Raw genomic sequence first — 22,221 nt, forward strand, 5'->3', positions numbered from 1 at the left:
AAGCAAAAGGAGCATGGTATGATTTTTTACTCATGCCGAATCAATATGAGAAAAAAAACATTGATCAGCACTGCCTCATTACATATCATTGGTTTGAGTGCTATCCGATACAAGTTCAGATAGCCTTCGTCTTTTACATTACACAAAACCATGTGAAATGAGTGGCTTTTCTATAAAATGTAGGATAGTTTGAATCCTCCAGAGCAGGAGGTACACTCTTTAGGCCGTCTTCAGTTCCAACAAAAGATGAGAGAGCTCAGAATAGAGACTAAGTTTTCTAAATCAGTCAACCCCTTTCATCAGAATGACTAACCATCAATGACCAGATTTGTCATTATCTCTAGAATGCATGATTTTTTTATAAGAAACAGCTGCTATACTTTAAAAAATATTTCAAGAGACACAAATTGGCAGAATGCTCATAAGTTTATTCTTGATAAAATAAGTTAAATAAATACAAATAAATAAAATAAAATATTTCTCCTAACATTTTCGTTGTATTTAAACAGGTCATTTCAATTTTTGTAAAAATATTCCTTTTCAGTTAGCATGATTCACAAGCATTACACAAATGCCAGCTATTACATGAATACTTACAATTGTAAAAACTAAATAATGAAGACACAGCCCGTTTGTGATGTTTTTTGCTAGAGAGAGTGGATATTGAGAGGTTTTGTGCAGAAGACTATATCGCAGACCGTGACTAAAGCACAATGAAGCTTTGATGAGCTTTCCCCATATCTCAGCATGTTTAGACGCATCTATTTTGGGATTTTTCATGCCCATTTCACTTCAGAGCCAGTTCATTTTTACTAATAGGATGTGTTTAGCATACAATATAGGAGACCTTTGCACAGAACCAAAAGCTGCATTTGTACATGGTAATGTCTAAATAACGAAAAGTGATGTACTACTTTATACTTGCTTAAATCCAAGTAACTGCATTGACTGTTTTTTGTCCCAATATATGCCTCATACATATATCACTCCATTTATGACTAGGAATAATTGGGGTAATGGGGAAGAAAGGAATCATCAAATTTTTGTCACCTGTATTTTTTGGTGCTGTCAACACAATACAGGCACTAATATGGCCACCATTTTGCCGGATTCTTATGAGGGTCGGGAAGGGGTTAAAAAAAAAGACTTTATACTCACCCATCCTAGGCCATCACCTCACTCTTTATACCTTTATATTCACGTTACCTTTCCTGGTCCTCAGCACAGATCTTTGTTTTCTTCTACGCTAAGGCCTACATCATCACAAGGGGGATGATGCCTGTCATTGAAATTAAAGAGATGCAACACCTTGGTGGCAAAGGAACTTAAAACTAAAGTGGAGGACCAGGGAATCAGTAGAGGCGGCACGAATATAATTATAAAATCTTTTTTTTACTAACGTGTCTCCGATTATGATTCTTTTGGGTCTGGATTGACCTCACTCAAAGCATAACTCACATCTTTTCACTGCCAATTTCAAAACTTGGCATAGAAAATTATTCAGACCGAATCAAGCCTGATGACAAATTTGGGCAAATGCGCATGAAACAAATTTTTGGGAAATTCTTCAGCTATCTATCTATCTATCTATCTATCTATCTATCTATCTATCTATCCCATATCTATGTATCTATCTATCTATCCCCTATCTATCTATCTATCTATCTATCTATCCCTCCCATATCTATCTATCTATCTATCCCATATCTATGTATCTATCTATCTATCAATCTATCTATCCCATATCTATCTATCTATCTATCTATCTATCCCTCCCATATCTATCTATCTATCTATCTATCTATCTATCCCTCCCATATCTATCTATCTATCTATCTATCTATCTATCCCTCCCATATCTATCTATCTATCTATCTATCTATCTATCTATCTATCTATCTATCTATCCCATATCTATCTATCTATCTATCTATCTATCTATCCATCCCATATCTATTTATCTATCTATCTATCTATCTATCTATCCATCTATCTATCTATGCTATTGAACCAAGAGGAACTTTCTAATGAAATGTGACCTCTGCACTTGCTCTCCTCCATTACCCAATTACTCCTCTTCACATGAAGCTACACAGGAGGCTCTATATTGTATAAATATATGTACAAGACATTTAATACTGACAAAAAGATGCCAGCATTTGCCACTTTTCTTCCTTCCTCTATTCCCACATAATAAATACAAACAAAGACTTAGTTTTCACAAGCTCTGGGGAAAAAAAATACATATTTGTTAAAGCAAAAATTAAGGACAGCATATTTTTTCGTAAGGATGGCAGCACAGAGACATTTTCGTACATGAAATATTTATAACGTATAGGAGAAATGGAGCGTCAGCAAGAGTAGGAATCACTCAGTTACCATAGTTACACTCTAAGGCCCACTGTCTCTCTGGAGTGTGTCTCGTCGTCTTGTAAGACAGCCAGTGTGTGCTGAATGTGCCATAATATAACATAGAATAAGAGTTCAGAAGCCAAATGAAGCTTTATTTCTTCATCCTACGATAATCAGATGTATGATCTCAAATACTGGATGATAAAGGCTTAAAAAATAAAGTAAATTAATAAGATCTTAGATGAATGATGCTTGGGTTTGCTTTTGGATTGTGCGCACAGAATGAGTCTCCTTGTTAGGTGGTGTTCTGTTCTTAATACATTTACAAATTAGCCAGTATTAAATACTATATTACTCAATAACATTCTTAAGGTTGGAATTTCTACTTTGTGAACATATAACTCAGATATAGGTCATGAGTTATAGGTAAGCAATTGCTATTATTGGAAATGGCGTGAATGGCAAATCTAATCGAAACTGTGTAAAATTTTTAACAATTTGCTGAACCCGTTGTTTAGAACAATTTGCAATTTACTTTACACAATTTGCTTAAAATAGCTACTGTTATTTTACACATTACGTAAAATTAAATCAGCCAAAGAATAATTATGACATTCGGTGTGGCTAGGCGGAATTTCTCGTAATGCCTTGCAGCTATCATATCCAATCAAGCACATCGAATCAAAAGGGAATATCATAGTCTGTGAAATATCCTAAGTAGGGAATGCAGCAGCCATTTTTTGATGAATTCATGTAGTTAGCAACAGAGCTCATAGATCAGCCATAACTTGGTTACGGTAAGTATAAAAAGCCATAAAACACAGAAAAAACCTTTGCAGTTTTAAATAAACTGCAGTTATAAAATATTGGTGCAGATGTGTAATCATGACAAAACAACTGAGCTGCCCCATGTGAACGCAGGCGAAATATTGTGTATGTGACCACACAACTGTGAAGAAGATTAGTGTGAATTTGATAAATTCAGATATTAATAGATTAGCTCATCTCTGGAAAAGATTAAATATTTCATGACTAAAGAATGTTTCGGAAGGTCTCTCATAATGAATAGCTTTCATACACATCGACAACAGGCATATAGTCCATTTTCAGCTACTGTTTAACTATTTGGTGCATATACAATCACCAATGCATCACTTGTAGAGATGTCCTATGGCAGCTATTGCATGTTAGAGCCTATGTCAGCTAGCAATGTCTCCCCAAAGCTTAACTCTCAGCTAGCATATTACATGAACACATTTTTGTTATTTTCATGTAGTTCATTTTTACAATCACAATCCCCCTGTATTATCCAAACAAATTAGTGGCCACGTGACCACATGTAGCCTATTTTCAGACTTGTAGTCATATGCTGACTAGTTTCTACTGCATTTTTTCTCAAAAGAACATTGACTGCCTGCTATCACATGCATACCTGAAGATCATGACAGTGTGTGCATCGCAACTCAGAAAATACTTTTATGTGCAGTGGTCTCTAGATTTTTTAGGTATATCAAATTAGATGCATAAGTGTGTAATTGCATGAACACACTGATGTTTTCCATCAGCAATGTAATAGGCAACTGGCATACAATGATACATCAAGTGAAATAAGTAGTGAATACGTCACCAATTGTCTAAGTAAATATATTTCTAAAGGTACTATTGACAGGAAATTCTCACCAGATGTTGGTAACAACCCATCCAATCCACACATGCATATAAATCAAACCATAGATGTCATAAATATATTTATGTGAATTAATGAGAAATGACACAGGGAAAAAGTATTGAACACATGAAGAGCAGCTAAAAGCCATGGAAAGCCAAGACACTACCTGAAATCTATGAGTAATTAGAAAACAATTCTGCCACTTAATGAAAAATAATATCAGCTGGATCAAGTGATGGCCTATAAAAAGGTGCATGATTACCAAGGTGCCACACAATAAACAGTTCATTATAGGTAACACCAATGAGCTGTCTCAAGACCTTTGTAACCTTATTATTGCATAACATACTGATGGCATTGGTTACAAAAGAATTTCTAAACTACTATAGGTTCCAGTGAGCACTGTTGAGGCCATAATCTGGAAGTAGAAAGAACATAATATCACCATAAACCGGCCATGACGAGGTGCTCTTCGCAAGATTTCAGAGGAGTGAAAAGAATCATTCTTGATAAAAATCTGCTGACTTATACCAAGATGATGAAGATGAAATCAGGGTGGACATTTCAGCAAGATAATGATCCCAACACATAGCCAAGGAAACTCTTAATTGTTTTAAAAGAAAAAAAAAAATAAAGCTGCTAGATTGGCCCAGCCAATCACCTGACCTAAATCCAATAGAAAATTTATGCAAGGAACTAAAGCTTAGAGTTCACAGAAGGAGCCCACAAAACCTTCAGGCAAAGAGTGTCTGTTTGGAAGAATGGTCCAAAATCTCACCTGAGCAATGCATACTCACCATCAAAGGTTTTTGTACAAAGTACTAAATATATTTCAGTAAGCTTGTTCAATATTTTTTCTCTGTGTCATTTCTCAATATTACACATAACTTAATTTATGGATATCTATGGTTATGCCTTTGTGAATTTGATGGGTTGTTACCGACATCTGGTGATAATTACACATCAATCGCACTTTTAGAAATATATTTTGTTTGAAAATTGATGACATGTTCAATACTTATTGCACCCGCGATATGCTGACTGCACTAGAGGTGGACCTACTGTACAACTTTTTTGGCTAAACATTTGTTCAGCTGACAACTAATTCTTCAAACATTCCTTTAAACATGAACATTAGAATCACAAGTTCATCCATGCACTTTTAAAAGGGAGAGAGGAGAAAGCCTCTGCCAGACTCCTACAGTGGCTGCTTATGCTCAGGGAGAAAAGAACGGTAAGGCATTTAAAGTTAAACTGCCTGACTGTTCTCTTCCCTCTAGCACCATACGACATTTATATTGTCAGTCATTCAACTGCATGAATTGGCGAGCATAAATCTGGCATGAGCTCAAATCAGAATGAAACCAAACACTGGCTATAACATTATTATCCCTAGTGACATCAATGATAAGAGATGAACACATTTATTTGAGTAGAATTTTACAAAACTATATTTTTGTTTTAGAATATTGTTTTAGATATTTTTGTAATTAATTCTGCATGTTCCATAGAGAGCTAGCAAAAGGTAAACTCTCTGGCCACCTCTGCTGCTTCCCGGTACGGTCCTCAGTGCCTATCATTACTGCTGCCATGTGCTGAAACCCTGGGCCTTTTCAAGCTAGGTCAAGAACTTCTGACCACAACAAGGCCTGCAACTTCTCTGCACATGCCCATTGAATGGCATATAGAGGCCTAAAGTTTCAACTCACGGTGGTAAGAAGCACTGGGGACTGTATGAGGGAAGGCCAGAAAGAGGAGTGGTGAGTTTTGTTTTTTTATCTGATGCTTATTATGGTCCGAGGGCATCAAATTCCAGAGCATAATAAGGGTAATTAAATTCACATTGAATCCAAGCAATTTTGTGAATTTGAATCTCATCAGATCCTCTCAGGCACCTAGAAACAAGAATCTATGAGGTATGTCTTTTTTTCCACTTTCATATTAAAGACAGAAAGACATCAGCCTGGAAACCCAACATTGTTCGTGAGGTCTACTGGTAAATTGTGATCTTCTCTTTTACTACGACTAATTCAAGGTGTATGTATACTGAAATGGTCACCAAAACAGTAAAGTGTTGTCAAACCTGAAACTTGAACAAAACAGCCTGCAACGTGTGTCCTTGTAGAAGCACATTGAGCTAGATTATGGACCATACCAATGTACAGGTGCAGTGTTAATAATCTATACAACATCATAATATAGTTATGTGCATGACAACTTACACATGTATTTATATAGTCACTATATATTCATTTGATCCAGGGCAGCTGAAGACGCAACCATCCAAAGAGTGGCAGATATAGTGCAAGTGTCTTATACTAATAGGTCACTTTCACAAAACCTTCAATGCATGGGACAGTCTACTCGACAACTTACTCGCCCCAGAATGCAGCAGAATCTCTCAATGCAGAAATGGAAGGTGCTGTACAACCTCTTTAACTCTCCAGTCACTACAGTAGTGCCACATGTTACAAAAGGAAATTTGAAGCCACTTCTGGTCAAGCCATTAAAAACAGCTCCTCTGAAGGTACCATGTAATAAACAAATACTGTTATGTTGTACAAGCTATAGCACTAAATATCATGGATCCGAAGTAACCTTCTAAAATACTGATAAAAACTAATCCAAAGTATCCAAACTATTGGAGGTATCCAAACCACACTACATCAGTCATCGCCTATAGGAATACACCAGTATTTGCTAACCTATTGGTGTTGTGAAATAAATATGATACAAACCACATATAGAATATACACAATCACAGCATATATTAAGAAAAAAATTATTTTGAAAAACAGTGCGCACATTTTGTAGGAATTGATTTTTTTAGAACCTGGTGACTTTAATTTGTTCAATTAGTGGAAATAATGCTTGAAAATGTAGGAAACCACAAGATACAATAGCTATCAATGACAAAATGAATGCACCATATACATATAACTAAAAGAAGGCGCTATGACAACATCTCTTCCATCCCATAGAATATAATAGTCATCAACAAAGCAGTGAAGAACAGTTTGGACACTGACCAAAACCACAGTAAAAACACAAGAGTGTAACTTCGGCTAAATTTAGAGGGTGTTGTTGCTTGCTGTCTGTGAACACATCAACCTTTAATAATCAATGTACAATACTGAAGACATAACTAGTATCCACAATGAAATAGTTGCTTTTTTGAGAAGCACTTTTTTAACAAATTAATCTGAGATTCCAAAAATAATTCTAATCCATAGCACTGGTTTATTCACTCCACGATCCAATCGAGGAAAATAATACTAATAAAGCAAAACAATAAAAATAAAAAAAGCTAAAGATATATGATAAAGAACTCTATCAGCACAAAGTGCAATAACAAACCAGTTTGGCACATTACAAATAGGCTTGGTTCTTCCATCTTATAAAGCCATTGCGGTTTTCTGTGTCTTTCTGGGACATCTCCTTCTAACAGTAACGAAATCTAATGTCTCCCAGATTTAAATAAAGCAATTATGTAATGAATGGAAATGAGCAAACATGCTCGGATAATGTATTATCTGAGCATGCACAGGTGTTATCCGAGTATCTTGGGTGTGCTCGTATATTATGTTTGAGTCCTTGCAGCAGCATGATTTACGGCCGTTAGACACAAAACATGCAGGGATTGCCTGTTTGTTTGGGAATCCCCGCATGTATTGGGACTGCTTGTTTGTTACGGAATCCCCACATGTGTTGAGGCTGCCTGTTTGTTAGGGAATCTCCACATATGTTGAGGCTGCCTGTTTGTTAGGGAATCCCCACATGTGTTGAGGCTGCCTGTTTGTTAGGGAATCTCCGCATGTATTGAAACTGCTTGTTTGTTAGGGAATCCCCACATGTGTTGAGGCTGCCTGTTTGTTAGGGAATATTCACATATGTTGAGGCTGCCTTTTAGGGAATCCCCACATGTGTTGAGGCTGCCTGTCTGTTAGGGAATCCCCACATGTGTTAAGGCTGTTTGTTAGGGAATCTCCACATATGTTGAGGCTGCCTGTTTGTTAGGGAATCCCTGCATATGTTGGGACTGCTTGTTTGTTAGGGTATCCCCACATGTGTTGAGGCTGCCTGTTTGTTAGAGAATCTCCACATGTGTTGAGGCTGTCTGTTTGTTAGGGAATCTCCACATGTGTTGAGGCTGCCTGTTTGTTAGGGAATCCCCACATGTGTTGAGGCTGCCTGTTGTTAGGGAATCTCCACATGTGTTGAGGCTGCCTCTTTGTTAGGGAATCCCTGCATGTGTTGAGGCTGCCTGTTTGTTAGGTAAACCCCACATATGTTGAGGCTGCCTGTTTGTTAGAGAATCCCTGCATGTGTTGAGGCTACCTGTTTGTTAGGGAATCCCCACATGTGTTGAGGCTGCCTGTTTGTTAGGGTATCCCCACATGTGTTGAGGCTGCCTGTTTGTTAGGGAATCCCTGCATGTGTTGAGGCTGCCTGTTATGGATCCCCACATGTGTTGAGGCTGCCTTTTTGTTAGGGAATCCCCACATGTGTTGAGGCTGCCTGTTTGTTAGGGAATCCCTGCATGTGTTGAGGCTGCCTGTTAGGGAATCCTTGAATGTGTTAAGGCTGCCTGTTTATTAGGGAATCCCCGCATTATTTGAGGCTGTTTGTTAGGAATTCCCCACATATGTTGAGGCTGCCTGTTAGGGAATCTCCGCATGTGTTGAGGCTGCCTGTTGGTTAGGGAATCCCCGTATGTGTTGAGGCTGTTTGTTAAGGAATCCACGCATGTGTTGAGGCTGTTTGTTTGTTAGAGAATACCCACCTGTATTCAGGCTGTCTAAAAGCCACAAATCATGCAGCCGCTAGGACTAGAACATAATATACAAGCACGTCCAAGATACTTGGATAACACCCGAGCATGCTCGGATAAGAAATTATCCAAGCACGTTCGCTCATCACTAATAATGAAACATCTTTATGATATATTCAGAATAAATCGCAGCGTGGTGGCTGCTATATGGCTTCATAGAAAAGGATGGAACCTACTATAACAACATACTTTCATGTTTTTATACATTACACAACTTTAAATATGTATTGGTGGAACATTTTTCATAGAAGTGTTCAAATGAGCGTTTAGAAATCTACAGAGAGATATTTTGGATTCTATTTACAAACCACAAATTGGCACTTACAGAATAGAAGCAATAATCGGTGTCCCCCTTCACACTTGTACAGTAGAGAAAACCTTTTATAATATTACATTATGCAACAATAACATATGATACATTTCCACTTGGTACATTCCTGTAGCGTGTTTAGTTATTTTTGGGAAATGATCCTTCCTCCTCTAAATCATGAGCAATGCAGATATCCGACTAGTCGAGTGACAGTAAGGGCTGCTGTGTGTTGTCGTCTTCATTTTTGACATTGTGTTTTAACACCCCAGGATCCACTACTGACTGAGATCTGGAAACCAAGAACAAAAAAAAAAATAATAATTTTTAGATTCACAGCACAATGTTCCCAAGGGACAATGTCTTGACTTTCAATAATGTCTACAATTTGCAATGGAAAACATTTCATATTTGATACATATTCATACCCTGGAAGGAGCAGAGCAACGCTGCACGCTACAATATTCCTTAGCTGTTCCTTATTCATATGCATGTTGCTAGGCAAAATGAGATACTATGCTCTGAGAATTCAAACATCTCTCCTGCATCCTCCAAGAAAAACTATATTTAGGTCTATTAACGAATATAGTTTATCAATTATGAATAATAATAATTTAGGTTATGTTATTTATACTCTGTTGATCATACTTTGACATTTATTTATTCCACACCTATATATGTCTTCTTATATAAGGCGGATCAATTACTAAATTTCACAATGCAAACTCTCATACATTTATAAATAGATCTGTTAAGCTGATGAAGCTGGTGTACTTACTTTGTGAATCTGTGACAGAATGGGTATATGATTCTCAAATTAAAGGGAGCCTGTCAACAGGTTTTAGCCACATAATCTGAGAGAAGCATAATGTAGAGACAGAGACCATTATTCCAGCGATGTGTCACTTACTGGGCTGCTTTTATAGTTTTAATAAAATCACTGTTTTATCAGCAGGAGATCTTAACAAGAAGACTAGTAAACCTGCTGTCATGTAATCCTCCGTATTCATGAGCTTTGTGTAACCGCTCCGACCACTGATTGGCTGCTTTCTGCCAATGTACAGTGTACACAGAAAGCTGCCAATCAGTGGTGTGGACGGAGTTATACAGAGCTCAGCATTCAGAGCAATGATTCTATCAAAACTACAGCAAGCACCTCAGTAAATTGTTAATGAAATCAAGGCATCTGCCCCTATATTATACTGCTGTCTCAGATTTGGTAGCAAAAATCTGGTGAAGATTACCTTTATGGTGAGCTTTTCTTAAAGTCCAGCTTCTGGGCTCATAAATTCTCATTTTAATATTAGGCAAGGAAAATTCACATATAATACAGACATTCTTTCATGGATCCTAAAAGTTAGCACATCTCATATCAATGTATTAATGTTTGCAGTTTACATTGTGATATCTAGGACAGATCCTCTTTAACGTACAGGTGCTTCTCACAAAATTTACTGATATAATGACTTTTTGGTTTTCATTGACTGCAAGCCATAATCATCAACATTAACAGAAATAAACATTTGAAATAGATCACTCTGTAATGACTCTATATAATATGAGTTTCACTTTTTTGTATTGAAGAACTGAAATAAATGAGCTTTTTGATGATATTCTAATTTAGTGAGAAGCTTCTGTGTATCGCCTATTTAGACTTTTCATTCTGTAAATGCCTGACTATCCGTAAGGTTTGGGTTATTATTTGGTCTGAAATCTGCATTTTCTTCTGCATTAGTTCACAGAATGTGTTATAATAATAATATGATTTCAGGATATGCATCAATAGAAAATATTTTTAGTGTCCCAGTGTCTTTCTCCTGAGTGCACCAGGAACGAGCTAATACTAATACAATTCAGATCCGTACTTCATTCTTCAGAAGTCAATGGTCTATAAATATCTATATAATCCTTAAATTGTTAGTGAATTCTGTGGGGAGTATATGCATTCATAAAAAGGATCACTATCCTTGTTAGAAAAAAGGCCAACAAAAGTCATCAGAGTCTCAAACTTGGATCTATGATTAGACTCTGGGGACAACAAGGATTAACATAGGATATACACTTATAGACTTGAGTAATGTCTGTATACAGAATACTAATGGGTAGTTAGAGATGCACCAACCTTAAAGCAAAATTTTGCACACATTTTTGTAGTGGAGTGACTACAAAGCAAGCATAACCATTTGAAACTCCAGCCATTTAATAAAACAGAGATTTGGCTACTGCTTTCTAGTAAGTGTTTTATCTGACACCACTACTAGCTGCACAGCTACGCTGCTCAGTACAACTATGCAATGTCCTCCATGCTACTGCTACTCTTTGCACTCCACTGAAACTGCCCTCACTAAAGTCTCTAATGATCTTAAAACAGCTAAATCCAAAGGTCATTGCTCCCTGCTGATTCTCCTGGATCTCTCTGCCGCATTTGACACTGTGGATCACCAGTTCCTCCTCACTATGCTCCGCTCTGTAGACCTCAAGGACACAGCCCTCTCCTGGTTCTCCTCCTACATCTCTGACCGCTCATTCCCTGTATCTTTTGCCGGCTCTTCTACTCTATATATATAAAAATTATTATTATTATTATTATTATATTACTGCTGCTACTGAACAAGAAAACCGTATGTCTCTATACTCTGTAAGGATGTAGCTTACAGGAAAAAATAGCAGTATACAAGTCATATAAAAGCCAGTTAGTGTATAGTGTTATTTAGAATGTACCGATGACAGCTTATTATGAATAGTCATGTAAAACAGGTATGCTATAAGTGCAGTTTACCTTTTCATCGTTTTAGGAGACAAATCCTTTTCCATGTCCACTTTTGTTGGCATACTATATGAATCTACACTGTATTCATTTTCGTCATCATATTCGTGGTCTAAGAGTGTTCTTGCCCACGTTCCCATGTCATATGGTGGCAACATTCCTCCAAACTCAGACGGCAGAATCTCTGGGTGGATCAGCTGATGTAAGCTATTGAGATTATTACCATGTAAAAATATCTAGCAAAGAAAGATGCAAAAGGAAGCTCATTATTTTCACTTAGATGTCACATTCTACAATAAAAAAGTTTACGTCCTTTGAATAATACAGCAAATAATCATTTTACAATTCATTTACAAGAAATTTCCTTTCCTGATATTTATAGTATGTCACATGTCGAATGCATGAGCTTGATGCAGATTCAGAGGCTGAGCACACACCATACCCATGAGCTGCTTTACAAAGCCAGCATCTTGAGCAACATCTGGAGCTCTTATCAGTGCTGTTCAGCCATTAAGATGCTGATATCAATCACTGACAGCAGCATGTAAATAGGGTGATTGCTGGTGTGCGCCGTGATTCCTTTTCACAAAAACTGATGGGTTTTCAAAGCAGTGGGAACCTGGTAAAAGCAGGACTGTCACAACAGTCGGGAGGATGCAAGTCCATTATGTACAGTGGGTAAAAAAGTATTTAGTCAGCCACCAATTGTGCAAGTTCTCCCACTTAAAAAGATGTGAGAGGCCTGTAATTAACATCGTAGGTAGACCACAACTATGAGAGTCAAAATGAGAAGACATATCCAGAAAATCACCTTGTCTGATTTGGCAAGATTTATTTTCCAAATTACGGTGGAAAATAAGAATTTGGTCACCTAAAACATGCAAGATTTCTGGCTCTCACAGACCTGTAACTTGTTCTTTAAGAGGCTCCTCTGTCCTCCACTCATTACCTATAGTAATGGCACCTGTGTGAACTTGTTATCAGTATAAAAGACACCTGTTCACAACCTCAAACAGTCACACTCCAAACTCCACTATGGAGGCCCCTGAATCAAAACCAGAGACACCATCGGAGCAGACCATTCCGTCTGGGTGTATAATAAAAGGTCTTTTTGGTTCTTGCATTGGCCATACTAGAATGCTGTGAAAGAGCTCTTAACCCCTTCATGACCCAGCCTATTTTGGCCTTAATGACCTTGCCATTTTTTGCAATTCTGACCAGTGTCCCTTTATGAGGTAATAACTCAGGAACGCTTCAACGGATCCTTGCGGTTCTGAGATTGTTTTTTCGTGACATATTGGGCTTCATGTTAGTGGTAAATTTAGGTCGATAATTTCTGAGTTTATTTGTGAAAAAAACGGAAATTTGGCAAACATTTTGAAAATTTCGCAATTTTCACATTTTGAATTTTTATTCTGTTAAACCAGAGAGTTATGTGACACAAAATAGTTAATAAATAACATTTCCCACATGTCTACTTTACATCAGCACAATTTTGGAAATAAATTTTTTTTTTGCTAGGAAGTTATAAGGGTTAAAATTTGACCAGTGATTTCTCATTTTTACAACAAAATTTACAAAACCATTTTTTTTAGGGACCACCTCACATTTGAAGTCAGTTTGAGGGTTCTATATGGCTGAAAATACCCAAAAGTGACACCATTCTAAAAACTGCACCCCTCAAGGTGCTCAAAACCACATTCAAGAAGTTTATTAACCCTTCAGGTGTTTCACAACAGCAGAAGCAACATGGAAGGAAAAAGTGAACATTTAACTTTTTAGTCACAAAAATGATCTTTTAGCAACAATTTTTTTATTTTCCCAAGGGTAAAAGGAGAAACTGGACCACAAAAGTTGTTGTCCAATTTGTCCTGAGTACGTTGATACCTCATATGTGGGGGTAAACCACTGTTTGTGGGCACGGCAGGGCTCGGAAGCGAAGGAGCGCCATTTGACTTTTTCAATGAAAAATTGGCTCCAATCTTTAGCGGACACCATGTCGCGTTTGGAGAGCCCCCGTGTGCCTAAACATTGGAGCTCCCCCACAAGTGACCCCATTTTGGAAACTAGATGCCCCAAGGAACTTATCTAGATGCATAGTGAGCACTTTAATCCCCCAGGTGCTTCACAAATTGATCCGTAAAAATGAAAAAGTACTTTTTTTTCACAAAAAATTTCTTTTAGCCTCAATTTGTTCATTTCCACATGGGCAGCAGGATAAAATGGATCCTAAAATGTATTGGGCAATTTCTCCTGTGTACACTGATACCTCACATGTGGGGGTAAACCACTGTTTGGGTGCACGGCAAGGCTCGGAAGGGAAGGCGCGCCATTTGACTTTTTGAATGAAAAATTATCTCCATCGTTAGCGGACACCATGTCGCGTTTGGAGAGACCCTGTGTGCCTAAACATTGAAGCTCCCTCACATGTGACCCCATTTTGGAAACTAGACCCCCCAAGGAACTTATCTAGATGCATAGTGAGCACTTTAAACTCTCAGGTGCTTCACAAATTGATCCGTAAAAAATGAAAAAGTACTTTTATTTCACACAAAAATGTTTTTAGCCTCAATTTTTTCATTTTCACATGGGCAACAGGATAAAATGGATCCTAAAATTTGTTGGGCAATTTCTCTTGAGTACGCCGATACCTCATATGTGGGGGTAAACCACTGTTTGGGTGCACGGCAAGGCTTGGAAGGGAAGGCGCGCCATTTGACTTTTTCAATGGAAAATTAGCTCCAATCGTTAGTGGACACCATGTTGCGTTCGGAGAGCCCCTGTGTGCCTAAACATTAGAGCTCCCCTACAAGTGACCCCATTTTGGAAACTAGACCCCCCAAGGAACTAATCTAGTTGTATAGTGAGCACTTAAAACCCCCAGGTGCTTCACAGAAGTTTATAACGCAGAGCCATGAAAATAAAAAAATATTTTTCTTTCCTCAAAAATGATTTTTAGCCCGGAGTTTTTTATTTTCCCAAGGATAATAGGAGAAATTGGACCCCAAATGTTGTTGTCCAGTTTGTCCTGAGTACGATGATACCCCATATGTGGGGGTAAACCACTGTTTGGGCGCACGGCAGGGCTCGGAAGGGAAGGCACGCCATTTGGCTTTTTGAATGGAAAATTAGCTCCAATCATTAGCGGACACCATGTCGCGTTTGGAGAGCCCCTGTGTGCCTAAACATTGGAGCTCCCACACAAGTGACCCCATTTTGGAAACTAGACCTCCCAAGGAACTAATCTAGATGTGTGGTGAGCACTTTGAACCCTCAAGTGCTTCACAGAAGTTTATAACGCAGAGCCATGAAAATATAAAATTATTTTTCTTTCCTCAAAAGTGATTTTTTAACCCACAATTTTTTATTTTACCAAGGGTAACAGGAGAAATTGGACCCCAAAAGTTGTTGTGCAGTTTCTCCTGAGTACGCTGATACCCCATATGTGGGGGTAAACCACTGTTTTGGCACACATCGGGGAGCGGAAGGGAAGTAGTGACGTTTTGAAATGCAGACTTTAATGGAATGCTCTGCGGGCGTCACGTTGCGTTTGCAGAGCCCCTGATGTGCCTAAACAGTAGGAACTCCCCACAATTGACCCCACTTTGGAAACTAGACCCCCAAGGGAACTTATCTAGATGTGTGGTGAGCACTTTGAACCCCCAAGTGCTTCACAGAAGTTTATAACGCAGAGACGTGAAAATAAAAAATGTGTTTTCTTTCCTCAAAAATATTTTTTTAGCCCAGAATTTTTTAATTTTCCCAAGGGTAACAGGAAAAATTTGACACCAAAAGTTGTTGTCCAGTTTCTCCTGAGTACGCTGATACCCCATATGTGGGGGTAAACCACTGTTTGGGCACATGGCGGGGCTCGGAAGGGAAGTAGTGACGGTTTGGAATGCAGACTTTGATGGAATGGTCTGCGGGAATCATGTTATGTTTGCAGAGCCCCTGATGTGCCTAAACAGTAGAAACCCCCCACAAGTGACCCCATTTTGGAAACTAGACCCCCCAAGGAACTTATCTAGATGTGTGGTGAGCACGTTCAACCCCCAAGTGCTTCACAGAAGTTTACAACGCAGAGCCGTGAAAATAAAAAATCATTTTTCTTTCCTCAAAAAAGATGTTTTAGCAAGCAATTGTTTATTTTCACAAGGGTAACAGGAGAAATTGGACCCCAATATTTGTTGCCCAGTTTGTTGTGAGTACGCTGGTACCCCATATGTGGGGGTAAACCACTGTTTGGGCGCACGTCAGGGCTCGGAAGGGAAGTAGTGACATTTGAAATGCAGACTTTGATGGAATGGTCTGCGGGCGTCACGTTGCATTTGCAGAGCCCCTGATGTGCCTAAACAGTAGAAACACCCCACAAGTGACCCCATTTTGGAAACTAGACCCCAAAAGGATCTTATCTAGATGTGTGGTGAGCACTTTCAACCCCCAAGTGTTTCACATAAGTTTATAACGTAGAGCCGTGAAAATAAAAAATAATTGTTCTTTCCTCAAAATTATGTTTTAGCAAGTATTTTTTTATTTTTGCAAGGGTAACAGGAGAAATTGGACCCCAATAGTTGTTGCCCAGTTTGTCCTGAGTACGCTGGTATCCCATATGTGGGGGTAAACCACTGTTTGGGCGCACGTCGGGGCTTGGAAGGGAGGGCGCACCATTTGACTTTTTGAACGCAAGATTGGCTGGAATCATTGGTGGCGCCATGTTGCGTTTGGAGACCCCTGATGTGCCTAAACAGTGGAAACCCCTCAATTCTAACTTCAACACTAACCCCAACACACCCCTAACCCTAATCCCAACTGTAGCCATAACCCTAATCACAACCCTAACCCCAACACACCCCTAACCACAACCCTAACCCCAACACACCCGTAACCCTAAATCCAACCCTAATCCTAACCCTAATCCCAACCCTACCCACAACTGTAACCCCAACACAACCCTAACCCTATCCTTAACCCTAACCACAAGCCTAATCTTAACCCTATTTCCAACCCTAGCCCTAATTCCAACCCTAAGGGTACCGTCTCACATAACGATTTACCAACGATCACGACCAGCGATACGACCTGGCCGTGATCGTTGGAAAGTCATTGTGTGGTCGCTGGGGAGCTGTCACACAGACCGCTCTCCAGCGACCAACGATGCCAAGGTCCCGGGTAACCAGGGTAAACATCGGGTTACTAAGCGCAGGGCCGCGCTTAGTAACCCGATGTTTACCGTGGTTACCAGCGTAAAAGTAAAAAAAAAAACGTACATACTCACATTTTGGTGTCCTTCAGGTCCCTTGCCGTCTGCTTCCCACTCTGACTGAGTGCCGCCGTACAGTGAGAGCAGAGCGCAGCGGTGACGTCACTGCTGTGCTGTGCTCTCACTTTCCGGCCGGCAGACAGTCAGAGCGGGAAGCAGACGGCAAGGGACCTGAAGGACACCGAAATGTGAGTATGTACGTTTTTTTTTTTTTTTTACTTTTACGCTGGTAACCACGGTAAACATCGAGTTACTAAGCGCGGCCCTGCGCTTAGTAACCCGATGTTTACCCTGGTTACAAGTGAACGCATCGCTGGATAGCTGTCACACACAACGATCCAGCGATGACAGCGGGAGATCCAGCGACGAAAGAAAGTTCCAAACGATCTGCTACGACGTACGATTCTCAGCAGGGTCCCTGATCGCTGCTGCGTGTCAGACACAGCGATATCGTATGGATATCCCTGGAACGTCACAGATCGTACCGTCGTAGCGATCAAAGTGCCACTGTGAGACGGTACCCTAACTCTAATTCCAACCCTAACCCTAAGGCTATGTGCCCACTTTGCGGATTCGTGTGAGATTTTTCCGCACCATTTTTGAAAAATCCGCAGGTAAAAGGCACTGCGTTTTACCTACGGATTTACAGCGGATTTCCAGTGTTTTTTTGTGCGGATTTCACCTGCGGATTCCTATTGAGGAACAGGTGAAAAAAAACGCTGCGGAATCCACACAAAATTGACATGCTGCGGAAAATACACAGCGTTTCCGCACGGTATTTTCCGCACCATGGGCACAGCAGATTTGGTTTTCCATAGGTGTACATGGTACTGTAAACCTGATGGAAAACTGCTACGAATTCTCAGCGGCCAATCCGCTGCGGATCCGCGGCCAATCCGCTGCGGATCCGCGGCCGATCCGCTGCGGATCCGCGGCCGATCCGCTGCGGATCCGCGGCCGATCCGCTGCGGATCCGCGGCCGATCCGCTGCGGATCCGCGGCCGATCCGCTGCGGATCCGCGGCCGATCCGCTGCGGATCCGCGGCAATCCGCTGCGGATTCGCAGCCAAATCCGCACTGTGTGCACATGCCCTAACCCTACCTCTAACCCTAACCCTACCCCTAATTCTAACCCTAATTCTAACCCTAGTTCTAACCCTAACCCTAGCAGAAAAAAAAAATATATATTTTATTTATTTTTATTATTGTCCCTATGGGGGTGATAAAGGGGGGTCATTTACTTTTTTTTCATTTTGATCACTGCGATAGGCTATATCGCAGTGATCAAAATACTTCTGAAATGAATCTGCCAGCCGGCAGACTCTGCGGGCGCAGTGCGCAGGCGCCCGCCATATTGGAAGATGGCGGCGCCCATGGAGAAGCCGGACGGACATCGGGAGGCCCGGTAAGTATGAAGGGGGGGTGATCGGATCACGGGGGGGGACCGGAGCACAGGGGGGGGGACCGGAGCACAGGGAGGGGGCACCGGAGCACGGGGGGAGCGTACAGGAGGACGGAGGAGCGGACAGAACTTATTAGGGGGGCGGACCGCGCACCGGAGCACTGGGGGGGCGATCGGTGGGGTGGGGTGGGGGCAGATTAGGTTTTCCAGCCATGGCCGATGATATTGCAGCATCGGCCATGGCTGGATTTTAATATTTCACCGTTTTTTTGGGTGAAATATTACAAATCGCTCTGATTGGCAGTTTCACTTTCAACAGCCAATCAGAGCGATCGTAGCCACGGGGGGGTGAAGCCACCCCCCCTGGGCTGAAGCACCACTCCCCCTGTCTCTGCAGATCGGGTGAAATCGGAGTTAACCCCTTCACCCGATCTGCAGGGACGCGATCATTCTGTGACACAGCATATGCGTCACAGGTCGGGAAGGCACCGACTTTCATGACGCATACGCTGTGTCACAGGTCGGGAAGGGGTTAATGGTGCTGGCTATACTTTTCATGGGGAAAATCTGGTGACAGGTTCCCATAAATAGAAAAAAAACTGTGATATCTAGTGTTGAGCGATACCTTCCGATATTCAAAAGTATCGGTATCGGATTGGATCGGCCGATACCAGCAAAATATCGGATCTCGCCGATACTGATACCCGATACCAATACAAGTCAATGGGACACAAATATCGGAAGGCATCCTGGAAACTCTCCTTCAGGCCCTGGGATCCATATTCATGTAAAAAATAAAGAATAAAAATAAAAAATATGGATATACTCACCCTCGGACGGCCCCTGGCTGTCACCGCTGCGTCTGCCTCCGTTCCTAAGAATGCAGAGTGAAGGACCTTTGATGACGTCGCGGCTTGTGATTGGTCGCGTGACCGCTCATGTGACCGCTCACGTGACCAATCACAAGCCGCGATGTCATCGCAGGTCCTACACTCACTGCATTCTTAGGAACGGAGGCTGCCGGTTACACCGCTAAGGTCCAGGGTCCGCCGGAGGGGTGAGTATATCCATATTTTTTATTTCTATTCTTTATTTTTTACATGAATATGGATCCCAGGGCCTGAAGGAGAGTCTCCTCTCCTCCAGACCCTGGGAACCACACACTGGGAACTTTCGATTCCGACTTCCGATATCACAAAAATATCGGAACTCGGTATCGGAATTCCGATACAGCGAATATCGGCCGATACCCGATATTTGCTCAATACTAGTGATAACTGAAAGTGTGTTAGCTGAAAGTTGAGGCTCTCTGCTATCACACTATTTGACAGCTGTTTGAGACTTCATGTTTCTCAGCTGGCAGATAATACTGTGTAGTGGAGACTGGGAGTGTGCAGCATGTGAATACATTGGAGATGTTGTTATGCTTATATACAGGGAAGGAGCTATTATGGGCATACTGAATGACATTCAGTAAGCGGAGATACAAGATGTATTCCTCTGTGTTACCAACCAGCAAGAGGAGGTTAGAAACAGCTATTGCAATCCTGGCACAGCTTCATCTCCTGTAATAGACTCATATTAAATGGGTTGTTGAGTCAAAACCGATAAGTCTGCAGTCACTCTCTGTGTCTGCAGACGAGTTATACATACTCCTGGCCATGCACGTGTATGGAGCAAAGTCGTGCCCTGACCAGTGATGTGGATGGAAAGTGGACGTGTCCAACTAAATGTCTGCGACTATGTGGCCTCGCTCCATATCAGTGTATGGCCAGGGTCATGTACAGGGTGGGCCATGTATATGGATACACCTAAATAAAATGGGAATGGTTGGTGATATCAACTCCCTGTTTGTGGCACGTTAGTATATGGGAGTTGGAAAACTTTTCAAGATGGGTGGTGACCATGGCGGCCATTTTGAAGTCGGCCACTTTGGATCCAACTTCAATTTTTCCAATGGGAAGAGGGTCATGTGACACATCAAACATATTGAGAATTTCACTAGAAAAACAATGTTGTGCTTGGTTTTAACATAACTTTATTCTTTCATGAAAAATTTACAAGTTTCTCTTTGTTTACAGCCATTGACATGTCGCAGAGGTTAACACGTGAGGAGCGGATAGAAATTGTGTCTGGTGAATGCAGTACCCGGGTCATTGCAGCAGATTTCAATGCAAGACACCCTACGAAAGAAAACTGTCACCATTCTCAAGTTATTTAGGTGTATCCATATAAATGGCCAACCCAAAAAAGTTTGCCTCATCACTGAACATAATGTTCTGTAGAAACTGAGGGTCCTGTTCCAATTTTTGTTTGCCCATTCTGCAAATTCAGTGCTCCGATCTGAGTCATCCTCATTGAGATACTGCAGCAGCTCGATTTTGTGAAGGTGCCATATGTGAGTAGCTAATATCCGCTGAAGGAATGTTCAACTGATGCCAGATCGGAGCACTGAATTTGCAGAATGGGCAAAACTAAAATTATAACTGGACCCTCAGTTTAAAGAGAACATTATGTCCAGTGATGAGGCAAACTTATTTGGATGAGTCATTTATATGGATACACCTAAATAACATGGCGACAGTTTTCTTGCGTAGGGTGTCTTGCATTGAAATCTGCTGCAATGACCAGGGTACTGCGTTCACCAGACATCAACACAATAAACTGTAAACGAAGAGAAACTTGTAAATAATTCATGAAAGAATAAAGTTATGTTAAAACCAAGCACACCATTGTTTTTCTTGTTAAATTCTCAGTAAGTTTGATGTGTCACATGACCCTCTTCCCATTGGAAAAAATAAAGTTGGATCCATAATGTCTGACTTCAAAATGGCCGCCATGGTCACCACCCATCTTGAAAAGTTTTTCCCCTCCCATATACTAATGTGCCACAAACAGGAAGTTGATATCATCACCAACCATTTCCATTTTATTTAGGTGTATCCATATACATGGCCCACCTTGTATAACTCATACATACCCTTTGTTTCCGGGTCTGAAGCCGACGAATCCCCAAAATGCAAAGTGCATGTGCAGGAGGGATTCATAGGTCTGCAGCCATAGAAAGTGACATCTTCTTTAAACCTTTTAGATTATGTTCCATAATGAGTGTTTGAGGCATTTTTGATGCTGCAGTTTTCCGGCAGCATTTCTACACCAGATAGCTAAATTTGGTTACTTGCGTTTTCTTGTGTAAGTGTGTACATGAGATTTATAATTGCTTTTTCATCATGTCATGTCTTAAATAAAAATGCTTTGTTTGGAAATTTCCTGGTAATTGTTATCTTTGCTAGAACTTTTTTGCTAACATCATATGTGGCTCACATGTTTTTATAGCATTTCCATACCAGAAATGCAATAAAAACACATTAGTGTCTTTAATTTCCCTATCTCATTCAAGTTTTCTCACTGAGTATCTAAAGAGTGAGAGATATTCATAGCTGCTTTAGAGATCTAATATGTTAAAACACAGGTCCAGTAAATAGTAAAGGCTATGTAGCAATAAAAGAAAACTCTCTGATATAAAAACAAGAGTCGACTTAAAATTTCCATTGTTAGATTTGCATTCAGTGGGTCAAAATCATTAGCAAATGGTTCATTTCATAACTGAACCTGACATCTTTTGAAAATATA

General features: G+C 40.4%; 1 protein-coding gene across 1 annotated transcript in view; it reads right to left on the reverse strand.

Annotated features, from left to right (window-relative positions):
- Positions 1 to 407: 407 nt before the first annotated feature.
- Positions 408 to 22,221, reverse strand: part of LOC143807649 (clavesin-2) — a 134,036-nt gene continuing 112,222 nt past the window's right edge. Inside the window, exons 4-5 of the mRNA XM_077289450.1 lie at positions 11,939 to 12,162; positions 408 to 9,451 (exon numbers count right to left, since the gene is read on the reverse strand). Coding sequence (XP_077145565.1) covers positions 9,361 to 9,451; positions 11,939 to 12,162 — 315 coding nt within the window. The 3' untranslated portion in view covers positions 408 to 9,360. The remainder of the gene's footprint in view (positions 9,452 to 11,938; positions 12,163 to 22,221) is intronic.

Source organism: Ranitomeya variabilis, chromosome 2 (genome assembly GCF_051348905.1).
Source record: "Ranitomeya variabilis isolate aRanVar5 chromosome 2, aRanVar5.hap1, whole genome shotgun sequence".
In the NCBI taxonomy this organism is placed as follows: Eukaryota; Metazoa; Chordata; class Amphibia; order Anura; family Dendrobatidae; genus Ranitomeya; species Ranitomeya variabilis.